This window comes from Sorex fumeus, unplaced genomic scaffold (genome assembly GCF_029834395.1).
Source record: "Sorex fumeus unplaced genomic scaffold, SorFum_2.1 ptg000032l, whole genome shotgun sequence".
NCBI lineage: Eukaryota > Metazoa > Chordata > Mammalia > Eulipotyphla > Soricidae > Sorex > Sorex fumeus.
Genome location: NW_026606089.1, coordinates 9,550,263 through 9,568,410, shown reverse-complemented (window position 1 = coordinate 9,568,410; position 18,148 = coordinate 9,550,263). Strand labels below are relative to the sequence as shown.

At 43.6% G+C, this 18,148-nt stretch overlaps 1 protein-coding gene across 2 annotated transcripts in view; it reads left to right on the top strand.

Annotated features, from left to right (window-relative positions):
- Positions 1-6,016: 6,016 nt before the first annotated feature.
- SLC5A1 (solute carrier family 5 member 1) overlaps positions 6,017-18,148 on the top strand; it is a 66,710-nt gene continuing 54,578 nt past the window's right edge. For both annotated transcript variants that reach the window (XM_056116579.1, XM_056116578.1), the window contains exons 1-2: positions 6,017-6,145; positions 11,400-11,471. In XM_056116579.1, the coding sequence (XP_055972554.1) occupies positions 6,017-6,145; positions 11,400-11,471 (201 nt within the window). The remainder of the gene's footprint in view (positions 6,146-11,399; positions 11,472-18,148) is intronic.

Below are 18,148 nucleotides of genomic sequence, written 5' to 3'. Positions count from 1 at the left end.
GCATGATACTCTCCATGTCTATGCATTTATAAGCAAAGTTCATGACTTCATCTCTCCTGACAGCTGCATAGTATTTCATTGTGTAGATGTACCAAAGTTTCTTTAACCAGTCATCTGTTCTAGGGCACTTGGGTTGTTTCCAGATTTTGACTATGGTGAACAGTGCTGCAATGAACATATAGGTACAGATGTCATTTCTACTGTGCTTTTTTGCATCCTCGGGATATATTACCAGAAGTGGTATTGTGGGGCCATATGGAAGCTCAATTTCTAGTTTTTGAAAGACTCTCCGTATTGTTTTCCAGAAAGACTGGACTAGTGGGCACTCCCACCAATAGTGAAAGAGTGTCCCTTTTCTCCCACATCCATGCCAGCACTGGTTGCTTTTGTTCTTTTGAATGTGTGCCAGTCTCTTTGGTGTGAGATGATATCTCATTGTTGTTTTGATTTGCATCTCCGTGATGGCTAGTGATGTGGAGCATTTTTTCATATGCCTTTTGGCCATTTGTATTTCTTTTTTGAGGAAACTTCTGTTCATTTCTTCTCCCCATTTTTTTATGGGGTTGGAGGTTTTATTTTTCTTGTACAATTCTACTAGTGTCTTGTATATCCTGGATATTAATCCCTTATCAGATGGGTATTGGGTAAATATTCTTTCCCATTCTGTAGGCTCTTTCTGTAGTTTGGTCACTGTTTCTTTTGAAGTGCAGAAGCTTCTTAGTTTGATGTAGTCCCATTTGTTTATGTTTGCTTCCACTTGCATGGTCAGTGCTGTTTCATCCTTATAGATTCCTTTAGCTTCAATGTCATGGAGGGTTCTGCCTATATTTTCCTTCATGTGCCTTATGGATTCAGGTCTGATATTGAGGTCTTTAACCCATTTTTTTTCTTTTTTACAGTGAATATTTATTTATTTATTTTTGTTATATTTATTTATTGAATCACTGTGGGAAAAGTTACAAAGCTTTCCGGTTGAAGTCTCAGTCATACAATAATCAAACACCCTTCCTTTTACCAGTACTTATTTTTCATCACCAAGAACCCTAATATACCCCCCTCTCACCCTTCACGATGCTTATGAGGCAGATGATTTCTACATAACTCTCTCTCTACTTTGATTACATTCATTATTTTGACAAAAGATGCACCATTATGTTTAGAATTTCCCCCCAACAATCAGAACTGCTGAAAAGGCATTGTGAAATAATTTGTTTTCTATAGCTGGTTGTGAGAACCATATGATGTTGCGTGGTCACTGATATTTTACTAATTAAGTCTTGAGGGATTTCTGCCAAGAGCCAGATAATTATGAGACTGGTTTCTGTGTGTCTGGTACTATGGCCATGCTAGAGAGCCGCTTGTGGGGGGCAACATGTGACCTCGGTAGGGCGTGAAGAATGAGCCGGTACCGGCCCCCATCCCATGAGGCTGCAGTTGCCCCGTCACCGCCAGCTCATACCTGGCTTTCCCATAAGCTATGAGGCGGCGGCCACCTTGCTGCCGGGGGTGGGAGGTGAGGTGGAAGGGACAGGCACCCTTTCCCTCCCAGGAAGGCATGGCGCCATAGTTTAACGCACAGTCCATTCACTTTTCTGTAGCAAGCTGCCAGGCTCTGGATTAAGTCCTTGTGTCTCTGGAGCCATGGGTCTGCCGGAGAGCCACTCGTGGGAGGCAACTCCTCTTTAACCCATGTTGCTCTGACTTTTGTGCTCGGCATTAGACAGAGGTCTGAGTTCATTCCTTTGCATGTAGCTGTCTGTCCAGTTTTCCCAGCACCACTTATTGAAGAGGTTTTCCTTGCTCCACTTCACATTTCTTGCTCCTTTATCAAAGATTAAGTGATTTTATACTTGAGAGCCTGGGTCAGAATATTCAACTCTGCCCTAAAGACTCTACAGAAAAGCTCCTATAAACAATAGTTTGGTTTAGTAAAGTGGCAGCTACAAAATCAACACCCAAAAGTCCATGGCTTTCTTAGATACAAATAATGGAAGAGAAGAAATAGACATTAAAAAATTCCTGTTCAAGATGACTGGGTGAAGAAACTTTGGTACATTTACACAATGGAGTACTATGTAACTGTTAGAAAAGACGAAGTCACGAAATTTTCATACAAGTGGTACTACATGGAAAGTATCATGTTAAGCGAAATGAGCCAGAAAGAGCGGGATAGACCCAGAAAGATTGCATTCATCTGGGGAACATAAAGCAACAAAAAAGGGAGACTAACACCCAGGAATGGCTGAGATTAGTACCAGGAATTTTGCTCCATGACTGGAAGGCCAGCCACACGTGCTAGGTGAAAAGGAAGCTCAGATAGAGAAGAGAGCACCAAATAAAGGGTGTTGTGAGGACCCTCCCAGGGTGGGAGAAGCATGCTAAAAGTAGTCTATAGACCAAACATGATTGCCACTCAATGCCTCTCTTGAAAAACACAGTACCCAAAAGAAGAGAGAGAGAACAAGGGGTAATACCCTGCCACAGAGGCAGGATGGGACGGGGGGAATGGGGGGAGGGGGGGATGCTGGGACCCATGGTGATGGATGACAGGCACTGGTGGAGGGATGGGCACTTGATCATGGTATAACTGAAACCCAAGCACAAAATTTGTAAGTCTATAACTGTACCTCATGGTGTTTCACTAAAAAAAAAAAAGAAAAAAAAAGAAAGGGATAGACATAGAAAGATTGCATTCATCTGGGGAACATAAAGTAACAAAATAGGAGACTAACACCCAAGAATGGCCGAGATTAGTACCGGGAATTTTACTCCATGGCTTGGAGGCCAACCACACATACTAGGGGAAAAGGGAGCTCAGATAAAGAAGGGAACACCAAATAAAGGTGTTGGGAGGATCCTCCCAGGATGGGAGAAGCATGCGGAAAGTAGACTATAGACTAAACATGATTGTCACCCATTGCCTCTTTTGCAAACCACAACACCCAATAAGAGAGAGAGAACAAAGGGGAATGCCCTGCCACAGAGGCAGGGTGGGATGGGGGTGATGGGGGGTGGGAGGGATACTGGGATCCGTGGTGGTGGGAAATGGGCACTGGTGGAGGGATGGGTATTTGATCATTGTATAATTGAAACCCAAGCACAAAAATGTGTAAGTCTGCAACTGTACCTCATGATGTCTCACGATTAAAAAATTTTTTAATAAAAAAAATCCTGTTCACAATAGTACTTCAGAAAATCAAGTACCTCGGAATCAGCTTAACCAAAGAGGTGAAGGACCTATACAAAGAAAATTACAAAACACTACTTCAAGAAATAAAAGAGGACACTAGGAAGTGGAGACACATCCCCTATTCATGGATAGGGAGGATTAACATTACCAAATGGCAATACTGCCCAAAGCACAATACAAATTCAATGCAGTCCCTATCAGGATACCCATGACATTTTTCAAAGAAATAGACAAAACACTCCTGAAATTCATATGGAAAAATAAACCCTCACGAATAGCTAAAACAATTCTTGGGAAAAAAGGAGATGGGTGGCATCACCCTCCCCAACTTCAAAATGTACTACAAAGCAGTAGTAATTAAGACATCATGGTACTGCAATACCCCTTGGCCGGCCCCTCCCCGCTCAGGGGAGCTCTTACTTGCGGCTGCCACCTGCCTGCCTTCTGCCAACTCGCGGTGCACTCTGCTTCCCTTCTTGTCTAGTCCCTGGGCTAGAAACAGACATGCAGACCAATGGAACAGAGTCGAATATTCTGTCACAGATCCCCAAATATTTGACCACTTAATCTTTGACAAAGGAGCAAGAAATGTGAAGTGGAACAAGGAAAGCCTCTTCAACAAATGATGCTGGGAAAACTGGATAGCTACCTGCAAAAAAATGAACTCTGATCTCTGTCTAGTGCCAGGAAAAAAAGTCAGATCAAAGTGGATTAAAGACTTCAATATCAGACATGAATCCATAAGGTACATAGAGGAAAAAGTAGGCAGAACTCCCCACGACATTGAAGCATGTATTCTCTTATATACATTTTTCATTCCTCTTGGAGAGACCAGCAAGCTACCGAGAGTATCCCGCCCGCACAGCAGAGCCAGGCAAACTCCCCATGGTGTATTCGAGATGCCAAAAACAGTAACAATAACTGGTCTCGTTCCCCTGATCATGAAAGAGCCTCCAATATGGCACTGTTAGGAAGGACGAGTAAGTAGAGGCTGCTAAAACCTCAGGGCTGGGACGAATGGAGACATTACTGATGCCCACTCGAGCAAATTGAGGAACAACAGGATGACAGTGATACAGTGATGTGTACATTTATGTATATGTGTATGTGTGCATGTGTTGTGTGTGTGCATGCATGACATCTTGACCATTAATCCATTGCTGGAGTTTTAGCTTTCCGTAGTTGATGGGTTAATGGGCCTTAAGTTGTTTCTATATCTTGGTTATTGTATATAATGCTGCTACTAACATGGGAGTACATATATGTCATTGACATAGTGTTTTTATATCCTTCTGTTTTCTCCCCAGAGGAGTTTCAGAGAATCCAGCGATGACCATGTGAAGAGTTACTTGCCGATGACATGCTTTTCGTTAAAAAAAAATCTCTTCCCCCCCCTCTTCCGGCCAGTCTCTCCCTACATGTTGTGAATACTCCCTCCCCTTATTGCTCCTCCTGGATCCTCTCCTAGTTCATCCTTCATTCCCATATTACCTGGCTTGCTCCTTTCCTTTCAGGTATTTCTCAAAGCAAGTATCCTCCAGCCCTCTCCCCAGAATCCTTCATTCCCAGTGTGACCTAATGTGTGAATCAAATTTTCTCTCAGCCACCTCTATTGTGAGCTTGGACTTTCTTCTTAGTAATTTGAATTCTGGGGGCCGAATTGGGTAATAGCTTACTTTGTACCTGGCCAACCAAATTTAATTCCAAAGTCCCATAAAGATCCCAAACCTGTCAGAAGTGATCCCTGAGTGTAAGTCAGGAGTAAACTCTGAGCAATTCCAGGTATGGCCCCCAGACAAAACAAAACAAACAACAACAATCCCCCCCTCAAAAAAAAAGAAGAAAAAGTAAAAGAAAGAAAAAGAAACGTGCAAATTCTGATGGACCAACGGTATATCCAGAAAGGATCAAGTTTGCTGAGTCTCTTGGGTGGGATTCTTTAACATTCTCTCTCCTGTCTACTTTGATCCATAGTGGTGGATGAGACACAAGGCAAGGAAATTGCTTCCCTACCTTCCCGGCCCAACACACACACACACACACACACACACACACACACACACACACACACACACACACTTCCCTCTTGCTCTGGGTAGTCAGAATGGAGGGTAGCCAGTCCTATGCCCAAGAGGTGGTACGTTTTTGTTTTGGTTCAAAGTAACATTGCAGTATAATATTATGTAGGCTTCGGGCATGAAGCATTGAAAATAATCAACACGTGTCTCTGTTACGTTAAGTCCGGCCACTAGAAGGCCAAGCCAAGCCAAGCTTTAGATCTCAGAATATTGTCTTTGGAGGCCAAGAGCTTGACTGATCCCTGGGCAGGGCGCTGCGCCCGTCTTACACATGGAGAAGCTGGTCCCCGGGGAGCTGGAACTGTCGCAGGTGTCCCGAGGCTTATGGGGCCCGGGGCAGGTTGGCACATCCAAGGAGCAGCGCTGACTTTGCCTCGGGTGTGGCCTCTCAGCAGGCAGGCGAGGAGGCGGCCGGCTGAGTGCCCAGTGCTGAGGACAGCGGGCCTTTGTGCCAGGCGAGCACCACCCCTTGGCCGGCCCCTCCCCGCTCAGGGGAGTCCTTACCTGCGGCTGCCACCTGTCTGCCTCACAGCTCCGCTGAGACTCGCGGTGCGCTCTGCTTTCCTCCGTCTGTCCCGTCTGTCCCGGCGCAAGTGCCCGACAACGACGGCGCAGCTGGGGCCCTGCCACCCGCCCGCACTCCACCTCGCGGGGGGCCCTCCCCATCCCCAGACTGATCATTAACTCAGGGGCCGCAAAAGGAGCTAGAGACTAGGAGGGACACGCCGCCGCCACCGCCGCCGCCGCCATGGACAGTAGCACCGTGACCCCCACCGCTGACCCCAAGTTTGAGGATCTTTCCCAGTATATACGCAATGCAGCCGACATCTCCGTCATCGTCATCTACTTCGTGGTGGTCATGGCTGTGGGACTGTGGGTAAGTGAGCCACTGGGGAGTTGGGCTGAGGGGACCCTGGGGAGGGTCAAAGGGATGCTCGCAGGGGAGGGTGGGGAGCGATGGGGGTTCGCAAGGGTGAGGAGGGCAGAGAGGAGTGCAGCCGGTGGAGGAAGTTCTAAGGAAGTGCAGTTTGGCAATGCGGGAGGGCTTTGGGAGAGAAGTACCCAAGAGCTGGAGAGGTGACATCTGTCTTGCCTCTTAGGGATTCAGTTTCAGGGAGAAGAAGCAGCGTAGAGGGGAATCTCTGTGCCAGCTGCAGGCATAGTGGTGAGCCCGGGCCAGGGGGCTTCCCAGTGTCCTTGCACCCAGGAGTTGGCCGGAAAACTGGGCAGAGGAGGACTGGAAGGCGGCTTTGTGCAGGGGAGAGGGACACTCATGTTGCATTGCTTCCCTTTGGGATCTCTAGACACACCAAACCAGAGGAACTTGTTCTTCTCAGCCTAGAACTTTGGAAATCTGACTTATGACAGACTCTGGCACACCCTGCCATGAAAGGAATAGGTGTTTTCAATGTGGAAATATTCTGGTCACTCTCAAAGGCTGTCAAGGAGAGTAAGAGGCGGGGAGTCCCGTGCCTGTTAGTGGCTGGACTGAACTCCTTTGACCTAAGGGAGGGTGGATATTAACTTGTCCATAGCCACCCCCGCCCCAGGGACAAAAGGACATTTTTGTTTGGTTGGTTTTGGGTCACACTCTGCAGTGTTCTGGGTGGCTTCTATCAATACTGGTGATCTACCTTAGGGTACCCACACGTAAAGCAGGTACTCCAGTCCATCCAATCACAGCCCCTGTCCTTAAAAGATGTCAAATAAAAGGAATTGTAGAAACCAGAGGTGATTGAAAGTCTCAATTGTCCTGAGGCTGTTGGTGTGACTCTTCTTCAATGTTCTCAACTTCCCAGACACAGAGGAAAGTGTCCAACTCTAGCATCAGGATTTATCAAGTCTAGTAATTGCTTTGCCATGGTTTCAACCATAAAACTTTAGGTAACACACCTTAGCCTCAGTTTACTATCCTTAAGGGTATTAGCCAGTCTTCGAATTACTTTTGTAAGTAAAATAAGCAAAAGGATCATCTGGAAAGGGAAGCTTCACAAAAAGCCAGAAGGAAAAAAAGTGGTGACGGTGGTGGTGTGGATAGGGACCAACTCCCATTTTACAGAAGAGATAACCTCATGTGATTGTGATTTGTCTAAGATTGAAACCCATGAAATTGTTCTTGGAGCTCAGGTCTCTTGCCTCTTGGTTGCCATGACATACAGAACTTGCCTCCTTACCTGTCTTCCTCTCCTGAGGTCCCTCAGCATATAAGTGCCAGCAACAAAAAGCACCATCATTTGCTGTCTGTACTTGACTGCTTGTTTCCCAGACAATCCTGATAATTTCAGTTCCCCAAGCCAACCTCAGTTTAATCCTGCTAGTCTGTGCATTATGGTGTTTGCACACACTTTCAAATATCTGCGTAGCATTTTCATTTGTGTTAAATGTCACTTAATGAACCAGCGAGTAATTGTCTACTTTTACTCTTACCCCATTAGTCACTGCCTCTGGACCCTGATCACTGAACATGCTGGAGGGATTCTACTTACATTCCTCTTTGTTCTATTGACGTGTCAAGAATGGCTTGTTTCAGGGACAGCTATCCTGACTCCTGCATGATCTCTGGGCTGCAGAGACAGAACAGTCCAGCCCTGTCATGCTTCCTCAATTTAGAAAAGACATTCACAGTCCCCAGTCCTTGATTGCCACCCCCAGAAATCTCTATATTGTTTGCTTCTGTTTTATCCTCATTTGTGCTGATCCACCCAGTCCATTCAATGAACTCGAGTTTTTTTCTTTGTTTATTTCCATTTTTTCCCCTTCACCACCTCTGTATGCTTTTTGGGAGATTTTGTACCTTTTAACATGTACATTTGGTTTTAGACTTCACCCAGTGGTGGCAGTGGGAGATACTCCCAGTATGGTACTGGAGAGAGCCTGCAGGGCTGAGGACTGAACCTGGGGCTCCCAATTGCTTCTGCCCTTTGAGTATCTCCCTGACCCAGATTTTGTATTTCTCCCCACCCCCCATAGCTGGCAATGCTCAGGGGTTACTCCTGGCTCTGCACTCAGCTATCACTTCTGGTAGTGCTAGGGGGAACATATTGGGTGCTGAGGATAGAACCCCAGCTGGCCACATCCAAGGCAAATGCAAGGCAAACCTGCTGTACTATTGCTTCAGCCCTGAGAGTTTGCATCTTTTAAAGCTGTGCCACTACCCAGGAAGAATTTATCCAATTATCTTGAACCTACCTGTGCTAGACATTATTACAGTTTAAACGTGTGCTGAATCTGGCATAAGCCCTGTTTGTTTTGTTTTTGTTTTTTTGTTTGTTTGTTTTTGTTTTATTAGTGAAACACATGAGGTACAGTTGTAGACTTACAAGTTGTTGTGCTTGGGTTTCAGTTATACACAATGATCGAGTACCCATTCCACCACCAGTGCCCATCCATTCTCCTCCCCCACTAATCCCAGTATCCCTCCCACCTCCCCATACCCCATCCCAACCTGCCTCTGTGGCAGGGCACTCCCTTTTGTTCTCTCTCTTTTTGGATGCTGTGGTCTGCAGAAGAGACATTGGGTGGCAATCATGTTCGGTCCATAGACTACTCTCAGCAGGCATCTCCCATCCTGGGCAGATCTTCTCAGCACCCTTTATTTGGTATAAGCCCTGTTTTTGATGGTCCACAAGTTTAAAATAATATTCTGTTTTAACACTTTTGATGGATAGTGAAGAAATGGAAAAACAGATTGCAATAGAGGTCAAAAAGATTTCACAAAATTCAGGTACTCTCTGTCCCCTATCCGTTTTTATACAGAAAAACAAAACACTTCTGTTTTGTGTAATACATTAAACAGTTACCCTTTTTAATGGGGACCAGAGCAGGAGTGATTACAGTGACCAGAGTCATTCAGATGGGTCAGATGCAGAGCCAGGACTGGAATCCAGGCCTTGTCTCTACTTAAGACACTTCCTTTTGGGAAATATCCTCTCCATGTCCTTACCACTGCGTGTAGTGTTCTGACAGTTTCCTGGTGGTGCAGAATGTCTGAATTTTTTCCTTCATCCTTTTCTCATGTATTTACAGAAAGTGAGGGCCTGAAATTTATTGAGTTCAAATGTCTTTGAACTCAATTATTACCTTTAAGCGAATTTGATTAAAAATATTGACAAGATGTCAATCACTGTCACTTGAATAATTTTGGAAAAAACTCCTCCTAGTGGCACTATTTCCATCTCTGGACACTGTTAACAGCAAGGAAATTCTTGGCCCAGTGCTAAGATCCTGGAGCTTCTTTGGGTGTGCATTAGGCAGGCCACTCTAAGTAGTCTGTTCCATTTTGTGACTTAAAAGATGATAGGCCAAACCTTCTCTTCTCCAGGTCCCATACCCCCAATTTTTCAGTTTTAGGCAAAGGCCTGGAATTTCTTTCTTTTGGACCAGCAGTGCTCTGGGGCTACTCTGACTCTATTTTTGCATGCTGCTCCTGGTTGTCAGGCTATCACATGTTGCCAGGGATTAAATCCAGGCCTCCTATACACAAAACGTGTGTGCAGTCTGTTGTGCTATCTTTAGTTCCTGGAATTCCCTTCTTGTTCTTTTTGTTTTTCCCCCTATTCTTTTTGTTCTTGTTCTTGTTTTTCCTAGTTCACCTTCTCCTCCTCCTCCTCCTCCTCCTCCTCCTCCTCCTCCTTCTCTTCTTCTTCTTCTTCTTCTTCTTCTTCTTCTTCTTCTTCTTCTTCTTCTTCTTCTTCTTCTTCTTCTTCTTCTTCTTCTTCTTCTTCTTCCTCCTCTTCCTCTTCCTCTCCCTCCTCCTCCTCTTCCTCTTCTTCTTCTTTTTCTTCTTCTTTTTCCTCTTCTCCTCTTCCTCCTCCTTCTCCTTCTCTTCTGCATCCTACTTCTTCTTTTCTTCTTCTTTTCATCTTGTTCTTCTTGTTCTTTTTCTTCTTCTTTTTCTTCTTCCTTGTCTTCTTCTTCTCCTCCTCCTCCTCCTCCTCCTCCTCCTCCTTCTCTTCCTTCTTCTTTTTTCCTTCTTCTCTTTGAGGAATGCTAAACACTTGATATTTTATTAAGATTGTAGGCGATGAATATAATGAAGCATTTTCTTTGTTCTTATTATATTCATTTTCAATATTGATGATTAGGAAGATTGAACTAGACTTAACTGTAATGAATGAATAAGACTTAGCTGTAATGAATCTTATTTGGGGTGCTTATTTATCATTAAAATTTAAAAATAGATTGAGGCATTGTGATTTAGTGATGGTTTCAGGTGTACACAATTCCAACACCACACCCATCACCAGTGTTCCCACTTCCCTCCCCCCAAGGTCCCCAATATCCCTCCCTTTCAAACCCCTGTTCCAAACTCATTTATGTGGATCAATTTTCCCATTGTGTTACCTTTGACCCTTTGCTGCTATCTTGATGAGTTTTTAAGTCCCACATATGATAAATGTCATTCTGTATTTATCCCTCTCCCTCTGAATGACTCCAGTCAGCATGATATCCTCCAGGTCCATTCATATTGCAGAAAATTTCTTGATTTTGTCCTTGCTTAGAGCTGCATAGTATGAAATCTCTTCCTTTCTGCTCAGTTATTTATTATGTTGAGACATAATAATTAATTGTGCATCATTGTGCTCACAATTGTGAAACAATTTTCTTTTAATTGCAGATAGATAAGCAACTTTAATGTCATGGTTTTTGAAGTGGAATCTGGACACTTAGAGCTTTCCTCTGAGCATCATGTGCTCAGGGAAGCAGCATATTTCTATTTGTAGGGAGAACGCGATGAGGAAGGAGGAGGGAGGGGACCTACCTGCAGTAGCTACCCCCGGAAACACCTAATGAAAACTGCTGATAGACTGAAAAATGCCTGCCTAGGGGGTGTCATTAATTTTCAGAGGGGGTGTATAGGATGCAATATAAGGGAAGAGTGAAGGCAGAAGTAAATATTGAAAAATCCATCCACCCAGTGGTTTATTGACTATTCACTCAGCCTAAGAAGTGGGATAGAAAAAGTGGGAGTATATAGAGATATGGTTCCTCCTGATTGGCAAGGTAACGCTGTTATAATATATATATATATATTAGAACACTTTCTAATCATAATGAATATATATATATATGATTTAATTTTTACTGATTGAGGGACTGTGATTTACAATATTTTGACTTTACCTTCCTAGGCTATGTTTTCCACCAACCGTGGGACTGTTGGAGGCTTCTTCCTGGCAGGCCGGAGTATGGTGTGGTGGCCGGTAAGTTTCACCTGAAAAACATGTAGACTCACTATAGTACTTCCTTAGGAACCCATCTTTTTAAGAGTTGATGATTTTTTCTTTCCAGTCAGTAAAGACATGGTGTTAGAATCCTTTCACAGTAAGAAGAGAGGAAAAAACTGACAAAGCAGGTAGGGTGAAAAGCAAAAAGAATTACAAATGTAGGTGATCTGGAAAATCTCACATGTCCCCTGTTGTATCTCTAGAATGGGCGTGGTGGCAGTTATCTTTTGGGGGGATTTTGAGCAGTGGAGACCTGTTATGGTTTAGGAAGTCAATACATAGTAGCCCTTTATGCTATCTTTTAAGTTATTTTAAGTTCCATGAAATACGTTTTATCTGACCTAGGTTGGAAGTCCTACACACTGCCTAACACAGAGGGTGCCCTAAAATCTACTCACTGTATGGGTGAAGGAAGAGTCCCCTTCTGTTTCTGGTGACAATTTTCTTCATCTCTTGGAGGATTTTATAGTTTCTATATTAAAGAGGAATTTCCCCTTGTATGGGCTGGAGCAATAGCACAGTGGTAGGGCGTTTGCCTTGCACGCAGCCAACATGGCCGACTCTAGTTCTATTCCTTCGCCCCTCTTGGAGAGCCCGGCAAGCTCCCGAGAGTATCTCGCCTGCACTGCAGGGCCTGGCAAGCTACCTGTGACGTACTCGATATGCCAAACACAGTAACAACAAGTCTCATGATGGAAACGTTACTGGGCCCGCTCGAGCAAATCGATGAACAATGGGAGGACCGTGCTTGTTACTGTGCTTCCCCTTGTATGTGTACCAAGGCAGAACTATTCCAGTCACAGGACATGGATGTGAATGGAAGGAAATCAGGGAAGTTCCTTTTATCCTATTAGCTCAAAGCTCTGTAGCCAGATATATTAGTATAGGTTAATCAGGTATATAATATATCCAGGTATATTAATCTAGCCTAAATGATAATTTCTGTCCAGAGTTCTTTTTTACCTAAGTGACTTGTTGATCGCATTTTCTAAATTGTCCAGTTGCTCTTCTTCTGTCTCTAGTGCTCTTGCTTTGTGATGTAGGAGGTATAAATAGCCAGAGAAGCTGCAGAACAACAGGGATTTTAGGGAGTACCTGAGATGATCTTTATTTACTATACCTGAGACCCAGTGAGCTAGAGTAGTCTGAGGAAATCAGTGGGCGAGGTCAAGGTGGGCCTGAAGTCTTTAGGAAGTTTTTTTAATTGACTAACCCTGAGATACACAATTACAAAGTTGTTCTTGATTGGGTTTTAGTCATACTATATTCTAACACTTGTTCATATACACTTCACCAGTATATATTTCTTACCATTGATATCCCAAGGATATTGGACTTACGTGTCTTTGAAAAAAGCAATTGTGACCCCTAAAAGGTGCAAATCCAGGAATTATTGAAAAAGATATTCTGGGGCCGGGGAGATAGCTAAAGTGTTGGAGACATATGGGACCTGAGTTTAATGCCAGGCACTAAAGGGCCCCCTCCAGTATTTCCAGTACATCCATGGTGTTCCCCTGCCTCTCTAGGCATTGCATTCTCAGACTCAATCACTGAACCAGACAGGTTCACACCAGAGACTAAGTATTGCCAATTAGAGTTTGGGGTTCTGAGCTCCACTGGGGCTATACACGCCCTTACCCCAAATTATAATCTGAGGAATAGACATGAGTGAATTAGAGAGGAGGGTGAAATCTCCAAGGCTTAGAATTTATACAGGGAACCAAATGGGTACTTCCTAGAAAACCAAGTCACATGTAAAACAAGGCAAGCCATTTAGTAGCTGGAAACCGTGAAGCTATCCTAATTGTTGGCTGGTTGGTTGCCCAGAATTCTTTTCTACCTTGGTAGTCTGGTTTTGTGCCTGGGTACTGTGTTGCAACGATCTTTTCTGTGTGTGGGAGATGTGAAGGCAGGGAATTTAATTTTCAAGGGGAAAATTCCACTCCTTGACTAATTTCCTTCTCAGAAATTTTCTCAGATAGCGGGAGCCCTAAATATACACCTCAGTGGAGGACTCATGTTTCAGTGCAGTTTGGTTAAGCCTACTAGAGTTAGATCCATGAAACATTGTGTGGTATAAAGGACCAAACCTTTGATATCTCTAGTTTAGAAATAAATATTTCAAAGGTAATGGACTTGGCTTGTCTAGAACTATGAGATCAAGCAAAGCCTTATTTTTTCTGATACTCAAGTTTCTCTCTGATTGGATACAGACTGAGGATCACGAAGACTCACTGGCTCTAAAATTTATGATTTTGTGCCACAGAGAACAAACATGAGGAAATGAATGTGAACCTGTCAGCCAGTTCATTATTAGTGAGGAATGAGCATGAAAATGGGATGAGAATGTGTTTTTCAATAAGATACAGTTCCTTTCCTTTATTCATTACTAGAAAATGGTCATCAAGGAGTTTCTCACAGTGGTTTAGAGAAAGTATTGACCAACCTTCTCTCCAAGGGGCCAGAGAGTACATATTTGCAGACTGGGAGTAGGTCTGGAAAAATAGTGTATGGGCTATTAAGAGTGCTATCTTGAAAGCATATTGTCACAGGTTTAAATTCCTGGTATTTCACTTGTGCTGAGCACCTAATCTTGGTAGTCCTGTTACATCCTGGCAGCTTTTCTGTCTGTGATCACCAGTGACGCAAGTGATTTTCAGCCACTCTGTATGTAGCCAGATGTGCATATGAGGTTCTCTCTCTTCATCCCGGCCTTTCATGGCAGCAACAACAATGAAGGGAAGGGGAGAATTGGTGGAGGATAAAATGTTTTGAGAAGAAGTTTATATGACCTTCGTCACAATTATTCAACTCTGTTAATATAACATTAAAGGTGCTATGAGCAATAGAAATGGTTGAGTATGGCCGTGTTCTCATAAAGCTTTATGAAAATTGGCCAGTGGACAGATTTGTTCTTTAGACCCTAGTTTGTTGATCTTTTGTTCAGACCTGGGTTCTGAGGTCAGGATATTTGGGTTTGAATACAATCTCTTCCTTACTAAATTGGTACCCAGAGAGGAGTTACTAAATATCTCTGTGGCTTATGTTTGCTATCTCTGTTTCTATCTCTATCATAACATACTTATTTAAGATTGAGGACCCAGGTCTGGTCTGGCAATAGTGCCTGGTACATAGTAAACTCTCCTCTTATTTTTGAGAGCCACCAAAGCTGCGCTCAAGGGTTTCAGGGACCACTCCTAGAAATAGTTATCCAATAGGTTGGAAGATTCAATGCTCAGACCTGGTGAGGTGGCACTACTCAGGACCACCAGTGCTGGGGACTACCAGAACCAGGTTGTCAGTTTGTGTGGGCCACCACGGAAGCACCCTGCAATGCTTGGGAGATGTGTGGTGTCAGGGACTAAAATTAGGAAGTAAAGCATGTGTTCCTGACCTCTGAGCTATCTTCCTGGCCCTTATAGGCAAAATTTTTTAGATTTTGTGCTATACCCGTTAGTGTTCAGGGCTTACTCCTGGTTCTGTGCTCAGGGACAACTACTAACAGTACTCCAGGGACCTTATGTGGTGCTGGGATTGAATTAGAGTCAGCCTATGCATAAAATGAGCACCTAAAACCCCTTGTTTTCTCCTAGCCCCTTTTGAGCTATTTTTCAACTGTGTGCTTCCCCCACTCCCCACCTCCATACCTGGTGATGTTTAGGGCTTACTCATAGCATAGCTCTTCCCTCAGAGATCAATCCTGGTGGGGTTCAGGGAATTACATGTGGTGCCAGGGATAGAAGATGGGTTGGGTCAGTTGCTTGCAAGGCAAGTGCCCTACTTGTACTATTGCTCTGGCCTCTCAACTGGCAACTTTGGGAGGATGATCACATCACCTATCTCATGCAAATGTGATGATTAATCCCATAGGTTACCCAAGTTCACACAAGATGCGCTGGAGGTGGAATTTTCTGTTTTTCTCAATATTTTAGTTTCTTCCTCCTTATCCTATGAAAAGGGAATTGATAATATCAAAACTTATGGTCTATAGGTTTATCTGGGGCTGGGGACGTGACCCAGTAACAGAAAGCTTGATTTGCCTGTGTGGGGCTCTGGATTTGATCCCTAACTGCACAAAATAAATGAATGGAAGTTTTTTTGTTTTTTGTTTTAAATGGAAACCAAGACCTTTTTCCTTTAGGGTTCACCAAAGAGTCTCATGAAAATTTTCCCTGATGACTGAAGTTAGCTTCTCACACTTTTAAAACTCATTTGAGTAAGACATATCTGATTTTTGGGGGGGTTGTTTGTTCTTAATTTTTATATATTTTATTTTCATAAAAGTAGTTCACAATACTTCATTACAGATAATATTCAAACACCAATCCCACCACCAAGCACCTTCCCACCACAATAAGAGGGAAGAGTGTGAAGTTGTTGTATCTCATTCTAGAGCCATTTAAGCCTTGTAGATAAGAGAATGCAAGCAACTATGTTAAAACCAAACAAATTTGTGCTACTTTTGATAAGTAAGATGGAGTGTAAGAAGTCACGTGGCTCCAGGAAATTCTGTGGCCCACTCTTTTGAGAGCTTTAGTTTATAGTCTCTGGGTCCTGGCCATTGATGAGATTACATGGCACCGGGGGCAGTTTGTGGGTGTGACTGCCAAACTACTGGAAAACTGGGGAGCTGTGGGGAGGAGGCCCAGTCCTGATCTGAGCGGGCTTGGAGATCTCAGTCACGGGTTCCCGCATACCTGGGTTTTCCTGCCAGTTCCCTCTTGGGTGAGACTCATCTGAGCATGTGGAGAGTGGCCCTGAGCATCGTGGTGGTTGGGTTCTGGAGGTTTTCAGCTGCCAGGATTCTGCTTAGGCAGGAAGGGAAACTCAACCTGCCTCCTCTCTGAGTGCCCTGGTGAAGACATCCTGGCGCGGGGTCAGACATTCTGCAAACATATCTGATGTTATTTCTTTATAAACCCTAATGGTGAGCATTACTTAGGATGCTACCGGAATGGCCAATGAAAGAGTTTGGCCATCCTGAGACCTTGGTGGGTACTCATGAGGGAGAGAGGAAGAAAGGGCACAATGTGAATGGATAAAGGGGAGCAGAGAGCTCACTGAGGGAAACAGGCTCCGGTAGAAGTGAGACAGAAGACAGTGCTTGGCCTTCATATGCTTAGGTGACCTCTCTTCCTCCTCTCCTTGCTGTCACTCTCACACTCTTCATTATGGTGGGTGTGGAAATGAAGGTCAAACCAGGATTTTTCTGATTCACCAAAATCTCTTTCAAAACTAGCACAATACCTTGCATCTTAGAGGACTTGACAAATATGTGCAGAATTGAAGAAAACAAAAACATGAAGGGGAACCTATTGCTTGATCCTCATGCTGGATTCTCTCTTTAATGTTTAATGTCCTGTGAGAGCTCAGTGTGTGTTTTACAGCAGCTGCAGTGAGGAGGGGACTGGAGTGAGAAAAAAAAAGCTTGTCTCCTGCACTCCTTCAGATTTCTCTTCCTAGAAGTTTTGTCTTTTAATTTTTTTAAAATTGAATCACCATGAATTACAAACTTACAAAGTTGTTCATGATTTTCAGGTATACAATGTTCTGACACCAGTCCATTCACCAATGTCCACTTCCCTCTGCTAGTTTTCTCAGTTTCCCTCTTGTCCCCAGCCTTCCTCTTTGGCAGACATTTTTTTTCTTTGTCCTGTTAGGCATGGTGGTTTGCAATACTGTTACTGAAAGGGTATCATGCATATCACCTCTTTTCACCTCCCAGTTCTTGTCCAGAGTGACCACTTCCCTTTATCATCATTGCAGTGGTCCTTTCCCTGATCTATCCTTCTAACTCCATGGTAGCAACTCTTCCTACAAGGACCAGAGAATTTTTTTTCCCATTCAGGCACTTAAAAGAAGTAAGGCTATGGGTCGGGTTGTAAAACTGGAAAAGCAAGACCAGCCTGAGTTAAAGATCCTGCTTTCAGTTCACATCAGATCTGTTTGTAAAGTCTCTTGTGGTCATGCTTCCTCATTACCATTGACATTTGTTTTTGCTAAGCTTGAGTGAAGTTTTTGTAAAACTTGACATATCCTATAGTTCTGTAACTCTTTTGTAGTGACACTTTTTTGCTTTGCATGCCAAGTATCACCTTGCTCTTAACTCATTTTTTCTCTCCTTTTCTTTCTTCCTCTTCCCCACCCCCCGCTTCTTTTTTCCCTGACCATTTTTCAAGTCTTAGTAGTATCCCTTGAGGAAGTTTCCTTGATGAGCACATAGCCACTCATCATTCCTTGTGTGTCTCTTGATATCGGTTGACTGCTGTGTGTTTTCTACTTCATACCTAAGTTCCAAGCTTCTCCTTCCACCCTTTTTGGCTGCCTTCTTGACATTTTCTAACACGTTGGCATTTCTGCAGGTAGGTAAGGTGAATTATGTCAATATTTTCAGATGGTTGAGCTAGAAAGATTGCTGAAGATATTTGCTGAGTCATTGGATTATTCATGTTAGAAATATATCTAGGATTTTGTGTTATTGGCAGAACACACTTTGAGTCAGCTGTTTGTTTTTGGGTAAACTTTATATAAAGTTGGTTTACATTTGATGTTTAAAGTATGGTCTCTGGAACTTGGCTGCTTTGTTTTTAATCCCAGTTCCATCCATTTCTAGCTTTGGATGAATTAATTACTTAACTTCTGGGCCTTGTTTC